General features: G+C 30.9%; 1 protein-coding gene across 11 annotated transcripts in view; it reads right to left on the bottom strand.

The window, feature by feature from the left end:
- Nucleotides 1-11,081: 11,081 nt before the first annotated feature.
- The window catches only part of LOC103580192 (serine/threonine-protein kinase mig-15), a 31,334-nt gene continuing 20,072 nt past the window's right edge, over nt 11,082-22,343 (bottom strand). For 8 of the 11 annotated variants that reach the window (XM_014442712.2, XM_014442714.2, XM_014442715.2 and 5 more), the window contains 6 exons: nt 20,626-20,769; nt 15,399-15,615; nt 13,581-13,801; nt 12,188-12,505; nt 11,805-12,104; nt 11,082-11,172 (listed from right to left, as the gene is read on the bottom strand). In XM_014442712.2, coding sequence (XP_014298198.1) covers nt 11,089-11,172; nt 11,805-12,104; nt 12,188-12,505; nt 13,581-13,801; nt 15,399-15,615; nt 20,626-20,769 — 1,284 coding nt within the window. In that variant the 3' untranslated portion in view covers nt 11,082-11,088. The remainder of the gene's footprint in view (nt 11,173-11,804; nt 12,105-12,187; nt 12,506-13,580; nt 13,802-15,398; nt 15,616-20,625; nt 20,770-22,343) is intronic. The other 3 variants (XM_014442713.2, XM_053737663.1, XM_014442716.2) reach the window with 2 other exon arrangements.

Raw genomic sequence — 22,343 nt, 5'->3', positions numbered from 1 at the left:
GGGTTAATTTTATCGAGAAACAGCCAGTTGACAGAACAAAATTATCCGGCTGTTGGTGAGGGAGTGGATAATAGAGGATGAGACCGAGATCGAGCTGGAGAGGGTTAAAGAAGAAGAAGACGAAGTAGAAGAAGGTGGTGAAGAGGAAGAGAGTTTGGAAAGGTTCCATTCCTTGTATTGGCACTCGAGAGTGCTGCTATTGCAACGGACAGCCGCATGAAACTGTTGAGAAGTAAGATGGAGTTCACTAACACTTTGATAACTACCTCGATTTATTTCCCCTATATATCTATCTATCCATATACATATAAATATATATGTATATAAGTATGAGTTGTAATATATAAGTTTGGTGGACGTAAAAATGTGAAAAAAAAATAAATGTTAAAAATAAATCAGACTTTTGCCGATTTAAGCAGCCAGTTTAAATTTTTATTTCACGTCATTTTTTTTTCTTACGTTTCGCAGTCTAATTTAGTGCATCTGATTTATATTTTTTATTAATTTATTTTAAGTTTCCTGGTCAGTCAGTTGGTTAATAAGCGAGTAAATATTAAATTATAAAATTTTAAATTCAATGTACTTGTATTAACATTTAATTTAAATCGTGGAAATAAAACACATGAGAACTATTTCTCAAGATGTCAAGTATTTAATTGTAATTTAAATCTAGCAAAATATTAAATATGTTAGACAGGTTTAATTATTTTATGAATACTGCGAATTATTGAAATGCCAGCTATAATAATAACTTGAAAGTTGTATTCCTTAGATTCAATTAGTGAAAAAAAAAAATGTTTTTACATTCAATTTTATATAACTAGCCCGTTAATTCCAAATTAATATTTGATGAAAAAAATTAAATTAGTTTGAATTTAATTTTAAAAATGTTTGATAATTTAAAAGCTATCGGAAAATAAAATTCTGTGCAATTAATAAATAATGTATCAATTTTTGCCGGCATGAAAAATCTTGAATTATTAATACAGTGATACTTTTGACCTAAAAAATATAAAAACGCTGAGGTTTCAAGATTATAGAGATTTGTTTGGGTATGTATAATAAATAATATGGGGTTTAATGTAAAAAAATATTTTAGTAGGTTTGTGTATGTGATCGCGTTAAAAGAAATAGAGTGTAGGTTATATTCAATAACGTAATCTACAGTGCACAAGAGAGTAAAACAAGCGGATAAAACAACGTGCAGCGGTTCGAGATAACTACTATTGCAGCAGCATTTGCCCGCGAAAGAGCAAGCTTGCGAGCAGAGAGTATTATTTATGCATACACAGAGCTGTAGTGTAGTGGAGTACAGCAACACAGGCCGAACTGATGGAACACAAGGCTGTGACTGGTGAAAACGGGCGGCAATGCCACCGAGCAACCAAGAGCGGCTCTCCCTCGAGGGGAGGCACTAAGGGCCGATAAATCACACGAAGATGCATACCACCCGACGTTTTAACGTCCATCCAATATTTTGTATCCCATTATTTTGTTGACCAATTACTTTTTTCACCCCTGATCTTGAGCTCTTCTGAGGTATTTCAACTTTTTTCTCCAATATATTTTTATCACCTTTTTTGCCGTCATACTAAACAATACTCTGTAAGTGATGCGATAGCTCCAAGGTATTTCACATTTATGACATTCTGTGTTGAGAAGAATGCATTCAACCAAAGTGGAATTTTTATTCAGGCATTATCATTGAATTTTTTACCAGAGATATAAAGACCCGTACACTACGCCACAAGTAACAATTTTCCCGTGTTTGTCACCACCAGAAAGTAGTATAACCTGACTTTTGTCAGCCACCGTAAAAAAAAAAAAAAAAAAATAATAAAATCTATTCTACATAAATATTTATTTTTATTATTATGTAATTTATTTTTTCTGTTGAATAATAATTTTTTAACTCTACTGCTTGCTCAATTTTAAAGATTATGTCAATCATGTATATTTAGTATTTTAATTAATTTTAATTGACATTTCAATTTAAGGTAAATAATGAATTTAATTATTTTAAATCCCGACAAATATTTACGAGGAAGTAAATTAAATACATTTGATATTAAAAAAAAAAAAATGTCGATATTTATTTATTAACTTTAAAAAAGACGGATTGGAAAAAATGATAATAGATCGGTAGATTGAATTATTGGGCTAAAGTATAGTGTACAGTTGAGCAGTACGTTACAATTTATTTTATTTTTATTTTTTATTATCGTTTTCTTTGCTCGACTGGCGACACGAATTCAGAGATATACAATTTCCCGGACCGATGGGAACGACTTGACAGAAGCCCATTGTGTGGTTAGTCCGAGGTCAAAGACGAGGCGACTTTTGAAAGGACAAAAGTGCTCGGGGGTATTGGAGTATTATAGATTTTGCCGAAGAGATTCGGATTTCCGATTCCAGTGCCTCAAGCCAAACGACTCAGGAAAGAGGTGTCTTTTTATTTCAGTCCTTATAGGCGTGCAATCGCCAACAAACTCCGCTTTTAGTATTAAGAAAACAATGTGCAGACGAATGCTTTAGCTTCATACTACAGCCAATGCTGTTACGTATGACAGTTGGATTCCCACTAGATTGGTCAGTTTCCGCGTCCTATTCACTGCCAACTCTGTCTCTATCTGATCAGTTATTTCTCTTTCTCTCTCTCTCTCTCTCCCTCAAATATATACATATATATATATATATATACGATAGACTAGAGGTAGAACTGAATAGAATAGTGGGAGAAGCTCGTGAATTTGAACATAACAGTGAATCGTTCCCTCGTCATGCAATGATACACATTACATATATTATATATACAGGTATATATATATATAGTGTGTGATGTGTAACCATGTGGTTCTCTATACAACCAATAATATACAACATGTATCTACATAAATGTGTATACATAGAATGTACATTCATCATCTAGTCACGATGAAGAGAGACAATGAACTATATAACGTGCGATGTCGTCATTTTGATACCCACTACCCTACAGTAGTTGCCGCACTGTATACCCACCCCCACAAACTACTACCTAGCATCCACTGTAACCATACCACCTACAGCAGTAGTCACATCTCATTCTGCTCTACTATACACCATCCACACAAGCTCGTCGCTGCTCGTCGTACGTCACTCGGACCAGCGGTGGCCTGTCAACTATGACAGGCACGAGGCTTCCTGTTTACCTACTCGTCTCCCACGTCTGTCATCGTCTAACTACCAATGCATTTTTATAACCAGTATGTATATATGTATACGTTAAAAAAATATAACAAAAATAACACAATAAAAAAATACAGTGGGTTTTGTGGGCACCCCTCACTGCTTCCTCCCTTTTTTAAAATATCTTTGTCTATCCAGAATTTATTTGTTTATTATTTGTTTTTTTATTAATTTTTATTTATGATGCTATCTATTTATTTATGGTGGCATTTATTTATGAGTATCATGATTTTATTTATGGCAACAGCTGAGTAATCATCTCTGCCTCAGAATCCTTCGGATTGAATTTTTTTATATTTAAATATAATAATAATAATAATAGTAATGATAAAAAATTGTATTACGGTGGAATTCATATATACATAAATATATATCTTGTCATTATTTATGGGTAAATAATGTTTGTTTTGTTTCGAGTGATTTAAAATAAAATATATAGAAAAAAAATTGGTTGGTTTTTTAATTAAATTTAAATTAATTATGAAAGATATTTGAGACAGCTGATTGAAAAACATGCTAATTAACTCTATCGGTAAACTAAATATTAATAATACTTGTAAAGTAAATTAGTATTCACCTGTAATATGATTAAAAGCAATAAATTGAGTGAGAAGTACTATAAATAATACTAATTAATATTTTATCGGTAAACTCGACAGAAATCGGGCGTCTTTATAACTAGCCTCTGATGCTTTAATTGAGTTCAAGAGATGATTCGACATACATATAGATAGAAGGATAATTGCATTCAATCAAGACATGTATAATTAACATGGATTCACCAGATAATTTACACAACAGTGGATAGTCGGATGAAGAGTGAGGAAGAAAGGGAGAGAGAGAGTGAGAGAGAGAGGGAGTGTACCTATTAAAACACAGCTGACTCTGTGTTTATTTCATCCACGTATACTCAATTCAACTTTATTATCTTACTTGAACCGCCGGTAAAATAAATAAACAAACTGAAACACCAACACCTACACCAACATCGGGAAATATAAAAAAAAAAATTAAATAAATAACTTACAACGCGATGAAAAAAAAGTTAAATAAAAATGAATGAATAAAATAAATGAACGGTAGTAAAAAATAAATGGAATAAAAGAAAAGGTAAATACATAAACCCAGAAAAGATGCCGCGATTAAACTGCTCAGTGCGCGGATCCAAGTACCGGCAGTAAATTCCTGACCGCAGCGAATCGGCGGTGATCGTCTGCTGGTGTTGCTGCTGCCGGTGGTACTGATGGTGATACTGCCATTCCCAAGCTTCTACAAAGCTAGCAAGCCAGTTCGCTGGGTTTGTTCATACTTACTTGCTCTCTTTCCTCATATCATGTGCAGTAGCGCCGGTGGTTAAATGGTATTGCTTAAAATGTTGGTGCTGGAACGACGATACCTCCACAGCTTCAAGGTATTCTCGAGACACTTGGTATGTTAAGCTGTCGTGTGCACAATCCATGAGCTCACTTTCACAACGAGAGGACATAAAGGCTCTAAAGGTGTGTGGGGAAGCTAAACTGTGGAAGCTGCAGTGGCAACGTCAATAATAACCAGCACATATCCAATATCCGGATGTGTCGCACATTGGAGCTCAATAGAAAGGACAAGTGGAAAGCCATAAGGCAGCCAGACCGCCTCTACTTGTGCTCTCGGCGTCATCGCCAAAGTCTTGGCTCGTTCGCGCGTAATACCATTTCATATAGATACCGCTGCTTCCGCCTCAGCCTCGGCCCCTGCCCTTGCCTTCACCGTTGCCTCAACTTACTGATCTTACTCTATGTCTATGTCGGAATCTAATATAATACATGTACATATATATATATATATATATATGATATTGTATATAAGGTCTAGATGGTTTTCATGTCCATGTGGTTGTTGCTGGTAGTGTTGCTACTGGTACTGTTGGGTTTGCTGGTGGTATCCCCCGTCGGCGGTGAACCCCGGACATCGATACAGCTCTACCACTTCTCGCCCCACTTAACCACTCGCTTTTCGACTACACTAGACTACAGAGGAAGCAGATCGGATGCAAAGGCAGAGCTAGAGCTAAAGGGAGAAGCAGAGGCAGGGAGAGAATGTAGTGGTCTCGACTCGTCGTCATCGCCATCGTCATACGCACATTAAGCGCTTGAGGCACCTCATACTCTACTTCATTTCCTGTCTTTCTCTTTTACTATATCCGCTCTTTCTATTTAATCTATATACATATATATGAATGTGTGGACGGATCAGAGAGTACGGTAAGTCTTTTTACTAGCCCGTGATCCTGTTTAGATACTGTGGCCACGTTTGTTTCAACAAACGACTACTCGATTGTAGAAAAATAAAATAAAGAAAAAGAAAGTGAAAAAATAAAAGTTGTTTAAAGAAATTATGGCTTACCGATATATATTGGTTGTCGCAGGGGTTTGTGTTCCGTGAAAAAGGGAATTAAAGAATACACATATATTTTTTTATCCGGGCCAAAAAAAAAAAAAAAATAATGATAATAATGAAAAAATAAATGAAATATACTGGCGGAGGAAACTCGCCTCGGGCAGAGATCCTTTCTGGCTTTATGAAGAATCGAAAAAGTTGCTACAGGAGAGAGAAGGTCGCTCGCAATTAGCGGATGCATAACTCAATACCCCTGGTAAATTGGCTCGAGTAGTTTTCGTGGATTAAAATAAAACGAGTGATTGAGGAGTGGAATGAGTTGGTATTCCCAGCGGTGGTAGCAGCAGCAGCAGCAGTAGTAGTAGTAGTAGTAGTAGTAGGAGTAGTAGTTGTTGTGGTGGTTGTGGTGGTGGTGAAGAAAGTAAAAGAGATGAAGAACGATGATTGCAAATGGAATAAAATGAGTGAGTGGATCGAGTTAAAGGAATGAATTATTTTACAAGAGCCTAAAGTCCTCTGCAAGTGCATTTCTTATCGTTAGCTCAGGAAATGCTTTTGTGGACGTCTGGACGATGTTTTGGTCGTTGTCGGTCGCCCGAATCTCTTACGATAAACTCGATAAACTTTTCCCGTAGGTCAACCTCTTTCTCTCTCGCTCTCTCTTTCTTCCTCGCTTTTACTCTCACATGGGAGCCTCTCCGGGCTCAAGTCCAGAGTGGCCCGCGTAACTTGAACCAACCGAAGCTTTCGTACATCCGTTATGGTCGACCAAACTTCCCTCTGGTGGTTGGGTTACTGCTATCGGTGTATCGCTTCTTGTCGAGCATACTCTCGTGCACAAGCTCGACTCCCGCCTTCTTCTACTTCTCTAGCAGCTTCTCTTCCTCCCCTGCTTCTTGTTCTTCTTCCAACAACTGTATATAAACTATCGTCTCACGTTCCTAGACCTCATAACACCCCGACACTCTAGCTCCACCACTGAAACCACCTTTTAGCTACTGCTACCTTCTGTTACCTTCATCGCAGACTCGAACACCAACTTTAACTCCACTTGCCGACTAACGAATCACGCTGGTTATTAAAAGGATACTCAACTACAGACTTTAAAACCAACCTCTCGAGTAGTCTCTACCTCTACCTCTACCTCTGACTTCTCTGTTCTTCTTCCTCTGCTACAACTACTGCTGCTGCTTCAACTAGTGTTTAATAGCAAAGACTATCCATTCAGATGTGTTGGTTAATGTCGTGCGACTATTCCATTGTACTCAGTGCTAACCATTTACACACATAACACGCGACACGTAAATACAAACGAAGGTTTGTTAACAGCAGGACGAAAATTACAGTACGAATATCTCATTAGCTCAGCCAAGTAGTTTAGTGCACCGGTTTTCAACCGGGGGAAATACTGTTCTCTATGTGGTTGAATGTTACTCTGTGAGATTATTAGCTTAAGATTAACAAAATGTATATAATAGTGAGAAGTGTTGAGGGAAGGGGTAGGGGAGAGTGTTTTTGTCGTGGTTTCGGCTCATGATTTTCGGGTTAAGTAAATTAATTAACTCGACACATTTTACGAATCGTCGTATATTTGACCTTATTCTATCTATTAATAATATTTTTTATAATAATAATAATTATAATAATAATCATATCTCATTGTGACAAACGACCACATGAATAAAAAAAAATAATACATTTAATAAATTGACGTGTTATTATAAACTTAATATTAATAATAATTATAATAATAATCAATATATAAAAAAATTCATCACTACCATCTTTGGGAGAATATAATATAGAAAAGGCGTTTTTATGTTTTTTGTTTTAAGATTTTTTCAAGAGCTAAAGGATCCTGGGGGCAAACGGGACAGGATGATGAAGTTAATTCATTGAAAATAAGAGCACGGGGCCAGATAATGTAATTGAGATGAGGAGGTTGGAAAGAGGTCGGGAACGGGGCGGGGAATCGGTTTCGAAGCAAAGTAGAGCAAATTATGGTAATTGGCTATCGTATAAAGGCAGTTATAAAGGTATTTTTTTTTTTATTTTTATTGCGATATAAAAATGAATTTGGGGTTGAATGAGGAAATCGAGATAGTGCTTACACGGTAATTCATACATACATTGTAACGATAATTTCAGTGTTAATCCTCAATAATTCTCATTCGAGCCACTTTTATAATCATTTGCGCAAAAGTATTACTTTAATTTTACTTCTTTTTTTTTTAATTTTTTTTTTTTTTTTTTCTTTCATTATTTTGTTACTTTTTTTGTTCACGTTATAAAACAGTCTTTCATTGTATCATCGATGCACCAAAATAAGAGTCCCTGGTCCGGGCGTCCCTCTTATTTCGCTCGCTTATATTTAATTATTAATTTTTTTTTTTTTTAAATGTACGATATTTATATTCACTGTATAAATATAATTTTACGTACGTAATGTCATCTAATTAAATTGTAAATTAAAAAAAAATCATTCACTTTGCCGGTCACGTCCGACTGATACGGAGTCTTACTACTTACTATAAAATTTTAATTATTTTAATTCCCACTCAAGTTGTTATTTATTTAAAAAGTTTAAAATTTAATTAACCGTTATTTATTTATCATTTATATTAAACTTGATGTGTTATTTTTATTTTCATTATTATTTATTATTTTTATTCATCCCCTTCGTCATCTATTACTACTTCTATTACTACTACGTATCAGGTATCGAGGTATGGGCCTCCGATCGATTACTTACGGTGCGCGGCGTCCCGACGCTACGTGCTCATACATATATCAGTATGATATATACAAGTAATCCATGAGAATAAAAGAGACATATCTCTTTTTTTTTATTATCATCATCCCTCTTCCCTTTTTTACTCCGCGTCAAACTCCTTCTCATCTCATCTTTATAACTAGTCATTTTTCGTATTAAAAAAACTCTTTAATTTTTTAAATTTTATATTTGAAAGCTTAAAAAATTTAACGCGAATACAAATCGTGTCGTCGGATCGCTGGCCCTCGATAAATGAAAGCAGTCATTTAGTACAGTCAATTATCAGCGATATTGCACAACCAGTTGTCAATTAAACAAAATAATAATCACTAAATTATTAATAATAATAATAATAATAATAAAAATAATAGTAATAAAATCACTTGTTTCAATATTTAAGCGAATGAGTGATAAAAAATTTTCGTTATTTAAAACTTTTAATCAATAACATTTACGCCGGATAAAGTTAAATATTTACGAAGACGTAAGAGGGACGTACGAAAAAGGGAGTATTTATTTTTAAATTATTTTAAATTAAATAAATGATTTAGTTAATTGTTAAAAATTCATTAAACCACTTCATCTCACGTGCGTTTTGTTATCGCTCACAACTATTATTATTTTTCTTTTTGTTCATCATGTAAAAATGCGATTAATCTCACATCATCATCATTATCATTATCATCGACCATTAATCATTACTAGTATTATTCCTCAAGAACAAATCACTATCATCACCAATCACTGTCATTGTCATTATTCAGCTCGCAATACACGCGATTAATTTTACTTCAGTTATTTATTTTTTTATTTTTATTTTTTTTTTTGTTGTTTCAAAAGAGTACTATTTATTACTCAGCTACACAGGTGACTAATATCAGCGATTACTCGTTTTAAAATCTATATGAATATTGTGTCAAGTATAGGTGTTAGTTTATCGTTTTTTCTATTTTATTGTAACAATACAAAAAATACTACCAGGTATATACATATAGATATACACGAGTAGTTTTCAATTGAAAATATACGCCAGTACTCGATAACAATCCTTGCGAGTATAAAATTCAGAGTTAAAACGTTGGCAAAAAAAAAAAAATTTACTGTACTTTTCCTTTACTTGGCTTACACAATAGTATTTTTTTTATATTTTTAGTTGAGTTTTGTATCGAGTCTTTGATTGACATGCTGACGCGTATCGAATATCGTAAAACACGGGAACATCAATGGGTTCATTTTATTATCTTTTTTACGCTCTTCTATTTTATTCATTTACGTTTTTTATAATTTTTTTTCGGTAATGGCGTAAAATGGTTGAGCATCGGTTGAACACTCGCGGCATATGTATACGTATGTATTCATTTATCCCAAGTCTCATAGTTACTATTTTAATTTACCGAGGATGGTGTTTTAAATGAAACACCTGTAGCCGAGTTTTTAGTCCCTGAGCTCGTTTAATGAATGAAAAAAAGTTTAATTGGAATGAAGGATACGTGATGGTGACCTGTCAGCTTGTTACTCAACTTAAACTACTGGTTAAAATGCTTAAACTGGTAATTTTAATGCTTAAACAGCTAGTGCTTCTTTAGCTATCGCTATTGCTGATGGCGATGCTGATGGAAACGGTTTAATTTAATCCCTGAAAACCATAAATTTAAAACCATCTCCTTAGACTATCAGTTTAACTCTGTGATTAAAAAACACTATAGAAAACCACTGGGTCTCGTCCTTCTTTTTTCAATATACATCTATACTTTTTTATTTCCATTTACTTAAAGTTATTCTCCAGTAAGTCAATAATCCGTTTGGGTCTGTTACGATTCAGGAAGTTTAAAAAAATAAGCCAACGTTAAAAGGATCACTCACGCGAATGTGAACTCACTGATGGTCGCTTTGAAATAACAGTCGATAGTCAAGCTTAAATGCAGACTATAAACTCTTAGACTTAATATATATATATGTTACTTCAACTCTTCTCTTCTTTTCAGTACTAAACTAAACTAAACTAAATTCAACTCAACTCTACTCGACTCATTTCTCTTTTTCACTTGACTTTATCTCTGTTTGTCGGTTATTTTCCTTAACGGATGACCGCTCCCACAACTTGTGTTTACACACTAGCAGTCCTGACCATAACGTACCGAAGACGACGAGGAACTCAAAGCTGGACACGCGAGAAAGCACAGCAATCGTTTTACCAAGATGTTAATACCGCTCAAAGGTCCAGAACTAATTCTCCGTAAGGACAAACTTCCTGGATACTGCTCGGTATTATTATGGTTATCATTGTCCACTAAATTGCCGCTATAACTTACAGAGTACTCACGGTTATTACGCTCTATAATATTACTATTGCGGTAATTGTGATAATAATAACGACGTTGATACAAGTGATGGTTTTGTTGCTGTTTGTCTTGCTTCTGATGTTTCTGCTGCTGCTGTTTCTGCTGCTGTTGCTGGTAATGATATTGGTGTTGATGATGATGAGGAATACGATGTGTACACTCACGGGCATCCCTGACACTCGTATGTGGCAGTGGAGAATGAATAAACGAATGTTCTGGGACATAACCCGTGATATTTGGCAAATTATACGATAAAGATGAGGATTGTGCTGCTGGTAGCGACGATGATGATGATGATGATGATGGTGTTAATGATGGCGGTACTTGCACGTGGGATGATGGGGCCATACTCGGCCTCATTCGGGATCACCAGTTAGCCATACCCGGTTTGTTTAACGTCATGAAGTAAATTTGACATGAACTACCGCCTTTCGCTGACGAGAAAAATACCTAAAATAAATAAACACATAATTTATTATTAATTAGTATCAGTATTTGGTATTTTTAATATTAATCATCATGTTCATTAAATATTTAACACGCTCTATGGCTCGTGTACTGTTAAATATTGACGATTAAATTTTTTATTTATGGATTACTAGGTACAGCTTTTTTTAAATCCCTTTAAAATAGTATTACAGCGTGTACTTAATTATTTATGAGTAACCAGATGTTAAAATGAGCTTGTGGAAATACTTTTTTTTTTTTTTTATCTATTTATTTTTCGGTAATATAGAAATACTGCAAGTAATTAAATTGTCTACAAGTTTAGTTTGCATATAAAAAATTCTTTTTAGAGCTAAACTTGTTAAAATTTAATTTAGCATAAAAAATTTTTGTTTTTACTTTTAAATTAAAATTCATGTAACACAAAAACTTTGATGATTCTTTAATATTTTTTTTTATTTTCTAAGTTTAAAGTTGTCAAGAATTTAATTAAGGATTATAAAAACTTGCTGACAAGTATTGACATGTAATTTTAAAAGATAAAAAATGGATTAAAAAATTTACAAGGGCTTCAGATGCCAGTGGTAATCCATAATTTTATGAAAAGGCTCAGTCAGAAAGTATGAATTATTTACCTTATCATTACGTTCGCAAAGGAACTTGAGCCGTTGAGCTTTTTTGTGCATGAAAACACCATCAAGATGACCAGTCTCGACACTTCTTATTTCAATAGCTTTATTACCCCATCCCATTATTTGACCAGTACCAATGTATGCCACACTAGTTGGCATTTCGCCCCACTGCAAGACCATTGTCTTGGACACACGGCCATAGGTATTGACGTAAACGCCTTCGTTGTCGTAACACAACAACAATTGCATGCCATTACTGTGCGGTAATGCAACAATACAGTGTGGACAAATGGGTCCCTGAGTCTGTAATAACAATTGTTAATTCAATTGGAGCCAAACATAAGCTACTGGTTGATAAATAATTCATTTAATAAATAAAAACTCACGTGTTTTGGAAGATAAATATCGTAAACAGTCGCGGAATCCAAATCAACCGCATGAAAGCCATCAGCGCTGCCGTAGATAACTTTTAATCTCGAGCCCTCTTCGACAGTGAGATCGACGAGTAGTGGACGGTGCGCTAGCTCACCGAACGATTTAAAGGCCATGAATTTGTGATAGGGTTTAGGTGCCCAAGCGTAAATCTCTATCGAGTCTTTAAGAGCGATGACGAGAAATTTTATTCTCTCGTACTTGACTATTTTGAAGTGCACAGCACCCTGGAGATCGCCTACATTTATCCAACCATTACGTCGTTCTACTTGCTGTTGAATAATTACCAAAAAAAATATGTAGATAAATAAAGTTTATTTTTTAATCGATATAATATTTAAATTTATAATTTTAAATTTAGCGAGCGCTCTCAGCAAACCGAAAACAAAATCTAAAAACTGGTTTGATGCATTTCACTGCTACTTGAACATCAGTTTATAAAATTTTAATTTTAAAATAATAAATATGAGATAACAAAGCGTGAAGTAAACCCTCTGTAATTTTCATGGTTCAAGTTCTTCTTAATAATGTTTTTTGTGATAACATAATAACTCAGTTAAACAAAACTAATTACTTATTACTTACAATTTAAAAATATAAAATAAGCTTTGATAAATATAAATTGGTTAATTAGTTTTTAAGTTAATGTGGAAAAGTTTGTGGGTAATTTTATATTTAAGATAAGTTTAAAATGTATATAGACACTCATAAAAACCACTAGAACTTGAAAAATTTCTGTAGAGGCTTACATATAAAAAATATTGTAAAACAAATTTGAAAAACTGTTATCCCTAAGGTTTTATCCCTAAACTTCCCGCTGTTTCCGAGCTCAGAGAACTTAGTCTAAATTATCTGTAGAATTTCTATAGAATTTCTGAGGCAGCGATCCTGATCAAAATTAAGGTGTCTATGGATGCTGGAAGGCCTCAGGGATATCAGAACAAACTAATCGATTCGAGCGATCTTCGTGGCAATCAAAAGAGCTTACCAAGACTGAGGACTGATTCATTTTGAGGTGAATCAGGTGAGTGGTTTGAGATACGAAAAAAATTTAAAAACAAAATTTTTTTTATTTTTATAACTCGTAAACTACTTAACCGATTGACTTCGAAATCTAATCAGATCTAAGTCTTAGTGAGCACTTTCGATTGCTACCGAGTACGTCTGAATTCGTTTATTCACTCCAAAGATATCGTACGACAAAAATTATTTTACACAACACACACACGGACGTCCATCCGGAAATTTTCATTCTTCATAGTGGGGAGTTAAAAACTAAATTCAGTTGATTATATTGATTTATTTAATAAGAATTATCTCTGGAGATTTAAATTTGTAAATACTTACGTCGCTGTGACCATCGGTCCGCAATATTTTACTCTTAAGCCAGGAAAGGTAGTAAACCCTGACACGATTTTTTTTCCCGCTAATAGTAACTAGAATATTTTGTCCTTCGAGTACTTCCATCTGCTGAAATCGTCTTCTACTTATCAACTGATATACTTTGCCTTGTCCGCTTCTGTCTAGCAGCATTAAGCCATTCTCCGTTCCAATTAGTAGATTCACGCCTAGAATTATCATTATTTTTATAATAATAATAAAATAATAATTATTATTAGAGTATTTTGTTAAAAGTAATTATGATAAATTTATTTAATGAGATTTTAATTTAATTTTCATTGCTATAATAAATTCTATAATGCAATTATTATAATCTCATTTAAATTATTATGATAAATTATAATTTTAAAAAATTTTATCATTTTTTTTTGCATGATCAAATGAGAGTCGAGATGGAATTTAAATAACGTACGAATTTCAAAATGTTTTGGTAGTAAATGTGGGATATTTAATTGAAATTGTTTTGATGATTCAAATTCTGTGGAAAGAGGCAACGCGTATAATTATCAGTTATTTACACGGTTACCAAAAGCCACAACTAATTACTACGATTACTATTTACCTTGATATTATACCATAGAGATACTAATTTCGTGCTTTAACGGTTTTTTTTATACAGTACGCATCCCTGTTGATAACGTTCCCTTTATCTTTACATTATTACCGTTCTTTTTATATTTATATTTACAACTTTCTTTGTATTTTGTAAAGTAATTTATAATTTATATGTATAGTAAAATGAAAGTGAAAAAAAAAAAATTATTTTTCTCCTGAAGCGACAAATTAAACTTCACTCCGTACCTTTGACTTTGTAAATATTTTTTAATTATAATATAATTCTTAATATAAATTATAAATTTATTTATATAAAAAAAATAAATTAACTATTGATTTTTAATTATTTATTGTGACTTGAAATGTTTTGGTAATTTAATAAAAGAACATTTGTTTAATAATTAATAAATTTTTGGACAACGCTCAAGCAAACTTTCAAATAATGATAGTTCAAGTTTTTAAGTCAATAATATACCAAGTATTAATTAATTTAGTTGAAAGTTTGATTAAACTTTTTTTAAAAACTTTTAATTTCCGAATTATCGATCGGAATGTAAGAATAATTAAAATAATAAATTAATAAACTAATTTTAATTATTAAAAGGACATTTTATATTAAAAATTGTTGGAAAGAATATTTCTTGCTAATAATTTAAGTTCACTAATTTTAATTAAAAATAATTTAAAAAAAGAAAATAATAATAAAATGACAATAATTGTGATACTTTTAGGGGTGTGAGAATAGTTCGACTTTACGAATTACTCGTATCGAATCGAATCGAACTATTCGATTTGTACTTCGAATCAAATATATCAACATTTTGAATAAACCGTATTTTTCGATTTGAAATTTTCGAATTATTCGTAAGTATTTTAATTATTTATAAATTTTCAAATAATTGAAAAATTTTTCTGAACGACTTAAAATTCTAATATTTTTTCCAATAATTCAAATTTATTTTCGATTCAAATCGAGTAATTTGAAAAGTTACAAATAATTTAAAAATTTACGAATAATTTGAAAATTTATAAATAATTCGATTTTATAAAATTATTCAATTCAAATTTCGAACACGATTCGCAAGTTTCTAAAGATTATAATTCGAAAAAATTACACCAGAATCAAAAATAAAATAATTCGTGATTTAATTAAAATCAAATACGATTATTATACTATTGTAAAAATCATAAATATGAATAAATAATTACCCCATAATGCAGCGCAAAGTATTTCGCTATTGAAACGTTTTTTGTATTTCCTTATCTCCGGTGTATCTGACGACAAATCGTGACTTGTTGGCGTAACATTGACATTAACATGTGATTCTCTCCGTGCAGGACCGGCTCCAAAACCAAACGTCAGGAATGAACGCTGTTTCTGTTGAAGTGCAAGAGGCGCGGGTGTTTTAACAGCTTGTCGATACTGCTGTAACAGAGTCACTTTTGTGAATTAACAAGTTCCATAGTAATGTCATAAAGGATGCCGTAAAAATAAGAATGAGCAAAAGATACTATAGGAGTATAAAACTCAGTAAAAAAAAAGAAAAAAAAACGAGCTCGGCATCGAGTTAGAGAGAGCGTAAAAACAATAAGTATAAAATCAGATTACTCAATTACTTAAGAATTACTACACTCTAAAGCGTTATGGCTGTTGCACCAATACTTATTTCTACTTAAATACGAGAAAAAAAAATTTAAAAAAGTAGTACTTGTTCTTACATTACTGTAATTGCACATGAGCTTGTTTATTTTTGACTTTACTTTATTTACTCTTAACTTTTAAATAAAATTAAGCTGTAAATATTTTTTTATTATTTATTTTTTATTTACTACTGTATGCATTGTACCGCAAATGAAGCAACAACCAACACATAATGATAATAATAATAATAATAATTATAGTATAATATGAGAGTGAGAACAAATGCCAATAACAGTAACACCAATTTTAATTAACACAATCACTATACACGCAATTACTACCTCACTAAAAGTAAAATAGTAGTAATAAGGAGGGTCTTCATATAAGTAATAATAATAATAATAAAAAAAAAATTTTAAGAAATAAAAATAACATATAATAAAAAATACGATGTACAGTGTATGATAAGTAGAAAAAAGTATAAGTACTCGTTGAAAAATTTACATTTTTATAATTATTATTATTATTTTTTTTTTTACATTATTTATTTATTTATTAAAGAAATTACTTTTTTTTTTTATTATTTTTTAGTACATGCCAATTGCAGAAGACAAATAGTACACACATCCGGTAAAGTATAAATAATAATAAAAAAACAGTAAGAAAATAGTATATATTTTTTTCGTTCACCCCAAGGTTTATGATAGAATGAATACAAAAGAAAATATAAAAATAAATAACACAAATAAAATAATAAAAACAAAACAAATAGTTAATAAAAATAAAATAATAGAAAAATAAATTGATTACAAAGGGAGTACGGAGATAAAAGAAAAGCCCCAGATAAATTACAATAGTTTAAATTGAGAGTAAAAAATTATTCCCGTTCATAAACTTTTGAGTATATATTTTTATTTGTTTACTTTTTTTTTTATTACTAATTATTTAAAAAAAATTAATTATAGTGAGTTGAGTTAATGTAGTTGTTTAGTTTTATGAAAAGTGACCCTTGAGATATAGAAATAAGGAAGCGACACTGATCTGATGTAGATGGATAAATACTTACATTGTAATTAGTATTGGGATGGGGGTGGTCAGTAGATAGGGCCCTGGCGTTCAAGTTAGAGCTCCCGCGTGTCCCACAACACACAATAATCGTGAATTAGTCACACGTGATGGATATATACGGTAATAAATTATTAACAAGGGTCATATCATTAAATATTATCATCATTATTTATATATATGTACACAGAAAAAATGGATTTCTTGGCGCTAAAAATTTTTACTCGCCTCAAGAAAAATTTTACTTATCCTAAGAATTTTTTCGCCTTATAAATTTAAGCGGATAAGCTACCGAACCTATTTCTTACACTCAGAAAAATGAACGGGACTATTTTTGTTGCATTCGTTGAGAAAATGATAATTTTAAAACAATTTTTTCTGGAGATGAATTAGAAATTTTGAAAATACGAAATTTCCCGCCTTATGTTAAGATTTTAAAAACGCTAAAGACTCTCTATTTTAAGTTTCCAGTGTTTATCCGTAAATTAAATTGAATTGAAAATCGTAACCTCTTAAAATGAAAATTTTCTTGGGGCGAGAAAAAATTTCTTGCATCAATAAATTTTTTCTAGTCTTGATAAAATGTTTTTTTTCTGTGTATATATTTATTTATGTATATATATTTATATAAATGGTTATTTTAATGTAGTCAGAGAAATAAAAAGTGATATTATAAGGTTTTAAAAAGCAGTTAAATGAGTTTTAAGAATAATTTAAAATATTTCTCTGGCTACATTAGCATTGAGAGCAGATTATCTCATTGCGGTGTTTTATTTTAAAAATACCGAGAGTATTTTAAGGCATAAAGTCGTGGGATTGTTAATTATTCAGACACTTATTTTGTAGATCTTGATGATAAAATGAAATTATTATAAACTTTTTATTTTTTTATTATAAAAGCTAATGAATAATAAAAAGGGAGAATGAATATAAATAAAAATTTTTCGTTTCGTTCTTCCTTTTGCCGAATTTTAAAATTACATATAAAAGCTATAAAATAACAGCTATTGCAAAATATATAAAGAGCAGATGATTAATTTTGTTCCTATTATAGAAAACAAAAAAAAATGAAACTTTAAAAAATGAATAAAAACATAAATAAATGAATGATAAAGGTATTAAATAACGAGTATAACATAAATAGACATTACAAGTTAAAGCTTAAACTAAAGCTAGATATAATAATAAAGATTTCGTGAACCGCTTTTGCTCTAACGTAAGTTCTTTGTATGAATAATTAAATTGACTGGAAAATCTTAATTTTAAGCACGAAAAGTTTGAGCAGCAGCGGTGGGTGGAGGGTATTTTGACCCTGATAAGATAGTAAAAGAAAGGAAAAGAGAGACAGAGTGATAGCGAGATAGTGAGAGAGTAAAATCTTTATCAATTAATTGAAGTGAATTCAAAATTAAGACAAAACTTTTCACAAGACACACTATATATTTAAAGCATAATGGAATCTTTTAAACATTAATGCGGGCCCCACTATATTCATCACGTACCTAATTAAGTGCACAAGAGCGGAACGTTATTCTAAATAACTTATATTATTTTTTATAATGTATTAAGTACAGAAGTCTATCAATTTTATTTATTTATTTATTTTTAAATTAAATTTCTCGCTCAATAAATTTTTTTTTAATTATAAAATTAATATAATTTATATGTTAAAACAACATTATTTAAATTAAACTTTCGTAGCGAGAAATTCGATTTTTAATTATTCTTAGTCAGGACTCATGACTCTTAAGGATTTTGTAGATTTCAGAAACTGGTAATTATGCAGATTTACAAGCCTGTATATTTTTACTCGTTAAAAATCTTTTCAGGTTTTATTTTAATCTTATCTACGCATCCGCAGATTGATAAAAAAATGTGTACACGGATTTATTATGCTGTCAACCAAACTTGAAACAGTAAGTTGTGTGGTCGAAAAATTATTACGCTGTACTGAAATTATTATTATGAGCCGCTAACATTTTTTCCTAATTTAGACAAATGATATTCATTACAATTTATCAATCTTCATTATTGTAGTATAGCATAATAATTTTTTGACAATTCAACTTCCTGTTTAAAATTTCCTTAACAGCATAATAAAAAAAGTTTGGAAAATCCAAAAGTGCACGCCTCGAACGCCAGTGTTATGATTGAAAAAATTAAATTTCAAAAAAGTTTAAATCACCCGCGTTTTTTCTCATAAACAATTCCATGGTAAATATACAGCAATGAAAGTCAACGAAAAAAGTAAGATATGAAAAACATTCCTATTAAAAATGGCTGCAATGTGTCTTTGTTTACATGCAAAATTTCCGGTTTTAACAGGAATGATTTATTATAGAAAAAACCAGAAGGGCTACAGTAGTAATTTTCGAAAAAAACCTTTTCTGCATAATTCTGAAGATTGTGAAAAAATATTGAGTCGTTTCGTCAAATCGTTCTGTAGATATCCGTATCACGACCTTTTTTTGAACCACAGGCTAATGCACGTCCACGATAAATTTTTTATCTTAATACGTATCGGACAACTTAAAAAAAGTATCAGGCTTATTGATAAGTGTTCCCTTCTTATACTGATGTGTTTTTCATAACGTGTAAGTGTAATATAAAAATAATATATACAGTTAAGTATGAGAAAATCGTGTAACTTTGACAAGTCGGTTGTCAAGCACAACCTCTCCAATTCGCGTTCGAAGTGCGCAATTCGTAGATTTCTTAAGCCCGTTTTCCTCCGTGTATATGTACATGAACAATACTTATTCTGATTGTTACTCATTAAAATTTTAGTTCACTAAATCATCTGAAAATTGTTTCATTACGTCTGTATACTGACAGAATATTGAAAGAATTCATTGGCTTAGTAAATAGAATAAAAATAAATAGACAAGTAATTCAAAAAAAGGTAATAATAATTTTAAAATTTTTTATGTTCGTAATTAAAAGCTATTGTGCTCTATAAAAGTTTGTAGTATTACATATTTTCATTAATTTGCAAATGGATAAATTCGATTAAAAAAAAATTTTACAGAAAAATATGTGAAGCTTCGCAGTATAATTAAAAAACAATTTAAATTAAAAGTATAAAAATAGTGAAAACAAACGAAGTGAATGTTGAATAAATTGACGAGTATCGTAAAATATCAATCGATTTAAAACTTCAAAGCTTTATTTGAAATAAATCGAGTTAATACAGATGAAATGCAATTTTATGCACAAAAAAAAAATTAAATAAAACGAAACTCATGAGGATTTACGAGCGTATCGTAATGATAAAAGCTATAGCACGTGAATTTAAAATTCTGGACATATTTTCGGATTTAAATAAATATACAAAATCCTTTTAGCGAGTCTATATTATAATAATAATTGATTAAATAGATTGGGTAATACGTTTGAATAAAACTTTAACGTTCGTGTAATCTGTGAAGCCAGAGAATAATGTCGAGTCAAATCGTTAAAATAGAAATTTCAATTTAAACTCACAGAATAGCTTTTTAGTCTATCAGCACATATATTTGTACATACAACAAAGTTATACGAATTGACTTGACTTATTCTGCTGGTAGAAGGTGAGGCGAGTGATGGGACAGAAAGAGCTTAAGGAAAGGGCTTGTGGTTGATGGCTGTCTGGGTAAAATGAGTGTAGGTGTAAACGGTAATACACGAACGATGGATAATGCTGAAAATATATATTAAATATATATGTATATATAAGCTTATATGTCTGACCTCTTCGCTGGTTGATTTGTCCTGTCGCTGACCTGGTGACGAGGTCAAAAGGTCCGGCAGTACTGAGCTCGGTCGTGAACCTGGTGACGAATCTGACCTCTGGAACTCACCGCCGCTACTTCTTCCACGATCACTTTCACGATTCTGTAAATTTATATTTAATTATATAAATTATAAATTATTTATTAATTATTATTTATAATATGTGTGATGATGAATAAAAATACGGGGTTTTGTTTTATTTACTGGGAAATAAATATTAATAAATAATAAAAAGGATGTAAGAAAAAAAAATAAACAAATAAATATGAGAATAAGAACAAGGAAAAAAATGAAGAAGCAAATGACTACTCCAATGCTGGTATTTATGACTTGTATTATTTTATACAGATATATAGGGGTATATATATATATATATAATATGAAGCTAAATAATACTGAGTTGAGTTACTAAAGTTATTTCCATTTTCTTGTCGCTACTAAAACTTTGTAAATATTATACATTTCTCTGAATATGTATTTCATATTTTATACTTCTCTGTCACCATTTTATATGAATATTTCATTTTTCATGATGAGCCCGAGCAATTTTAACTTCAAGACAGTTCAGACGTAACAACTTTTTTTTACAAATCTAATAAATTTATTTTTTCAAATTATTTTAGCTTAAGATTGAAAAAAAAAATTTAAAGCTTTACTAGAAAAATGAATATGTATACTATGGGTTTTTTATTGATCGATTAAAATTAATTTATGATTAAAAAATATTTTTTACCATCATACAGCCAGGCTTAATGGATTTTCGGTCATAAAGTTATTCGCTCAGGTATTTAATGATATTTTATTATTCATAGAATTAAAAAAAATTAATAAATATATTAATTGTTTTGCTAGGCTTTGAATGTTTCTAAATATAAATTCATTCATAAAAAGGACTGAAAATTAAAAATTCATATTTTTCTATTGCAGCAGAACTTTAATAATTTCTTATGAGTTTTTTTTTTTCAATTGTTAGTAAAAATAAAAAAAAAATCTGTAATGAAGATTTTTTATGACCAAAAATGTATGAAGCCTGTAAATAAATTTAACAGATTTTTTTATTACATAAATAATAAAACTATTTATTGCGAAAGTTATAATACTACTGTAAATTGGAATCAACGAATAAAATAAATAAAATTTAATACCGTAAAAATCATACAATATTTCAAGTATACTAAAAAATATATATCACAATTAAAATCATTATTTTCATTATACCAACGCTGCATTGAGTAGTCACTATAAATGTACGGTCATAAAACAAAAACAAAAAAATAGTAGAATTAGGAGCGTAATAAACTGCAGTACTAAAGGAATTCACTTTATAGGCTAAATTGTAAAAAAAGTTAATTAACGAAAAACGATACGAAAATTAAAAAAAAAAACAAACACGATATTAAAAAAAAAATTACATCCACAAGCGCGCATATCAAGCGCTAGCGATACACTTAACATGTAAAACACAAAGTAAAAAAATACATCAACAAAAAAAAATTTTGCAACAAAGGCTGAAAATGTGCGGTGCATTTTTGTTTAACTGTCAGAGTGACGGTTGCACGTAAAGGGCGACATAAATGTAAAAAAAAAAATATATGTATGTATTATAATATACAAATAAATATATAATAACAATAACATAAATGTATAAAGTGTAGGATAAAATATTTTTTTTTTTT

The sequence above is a fragment of the Microplitis demolitor genome, chromosome 3 (assembly GCF_026212275.2).
Source record: "Microplitis demolitor isolate Queensland-Clemson2020A chromosome 3, iyMicDemo2.1a, whole genome shotgun sequence".
NCBI lineage: Eukaryota > Metazoa > Arthropoda > Insecta > Hymenoptera > Braconidae > Microplitis > Microplitis demolitor.
The sequence above is the reverse complement of the archived record's forward strand: the minus strand, read 5'-3'. Positions and strand labels throughout refer to the sequence as shown.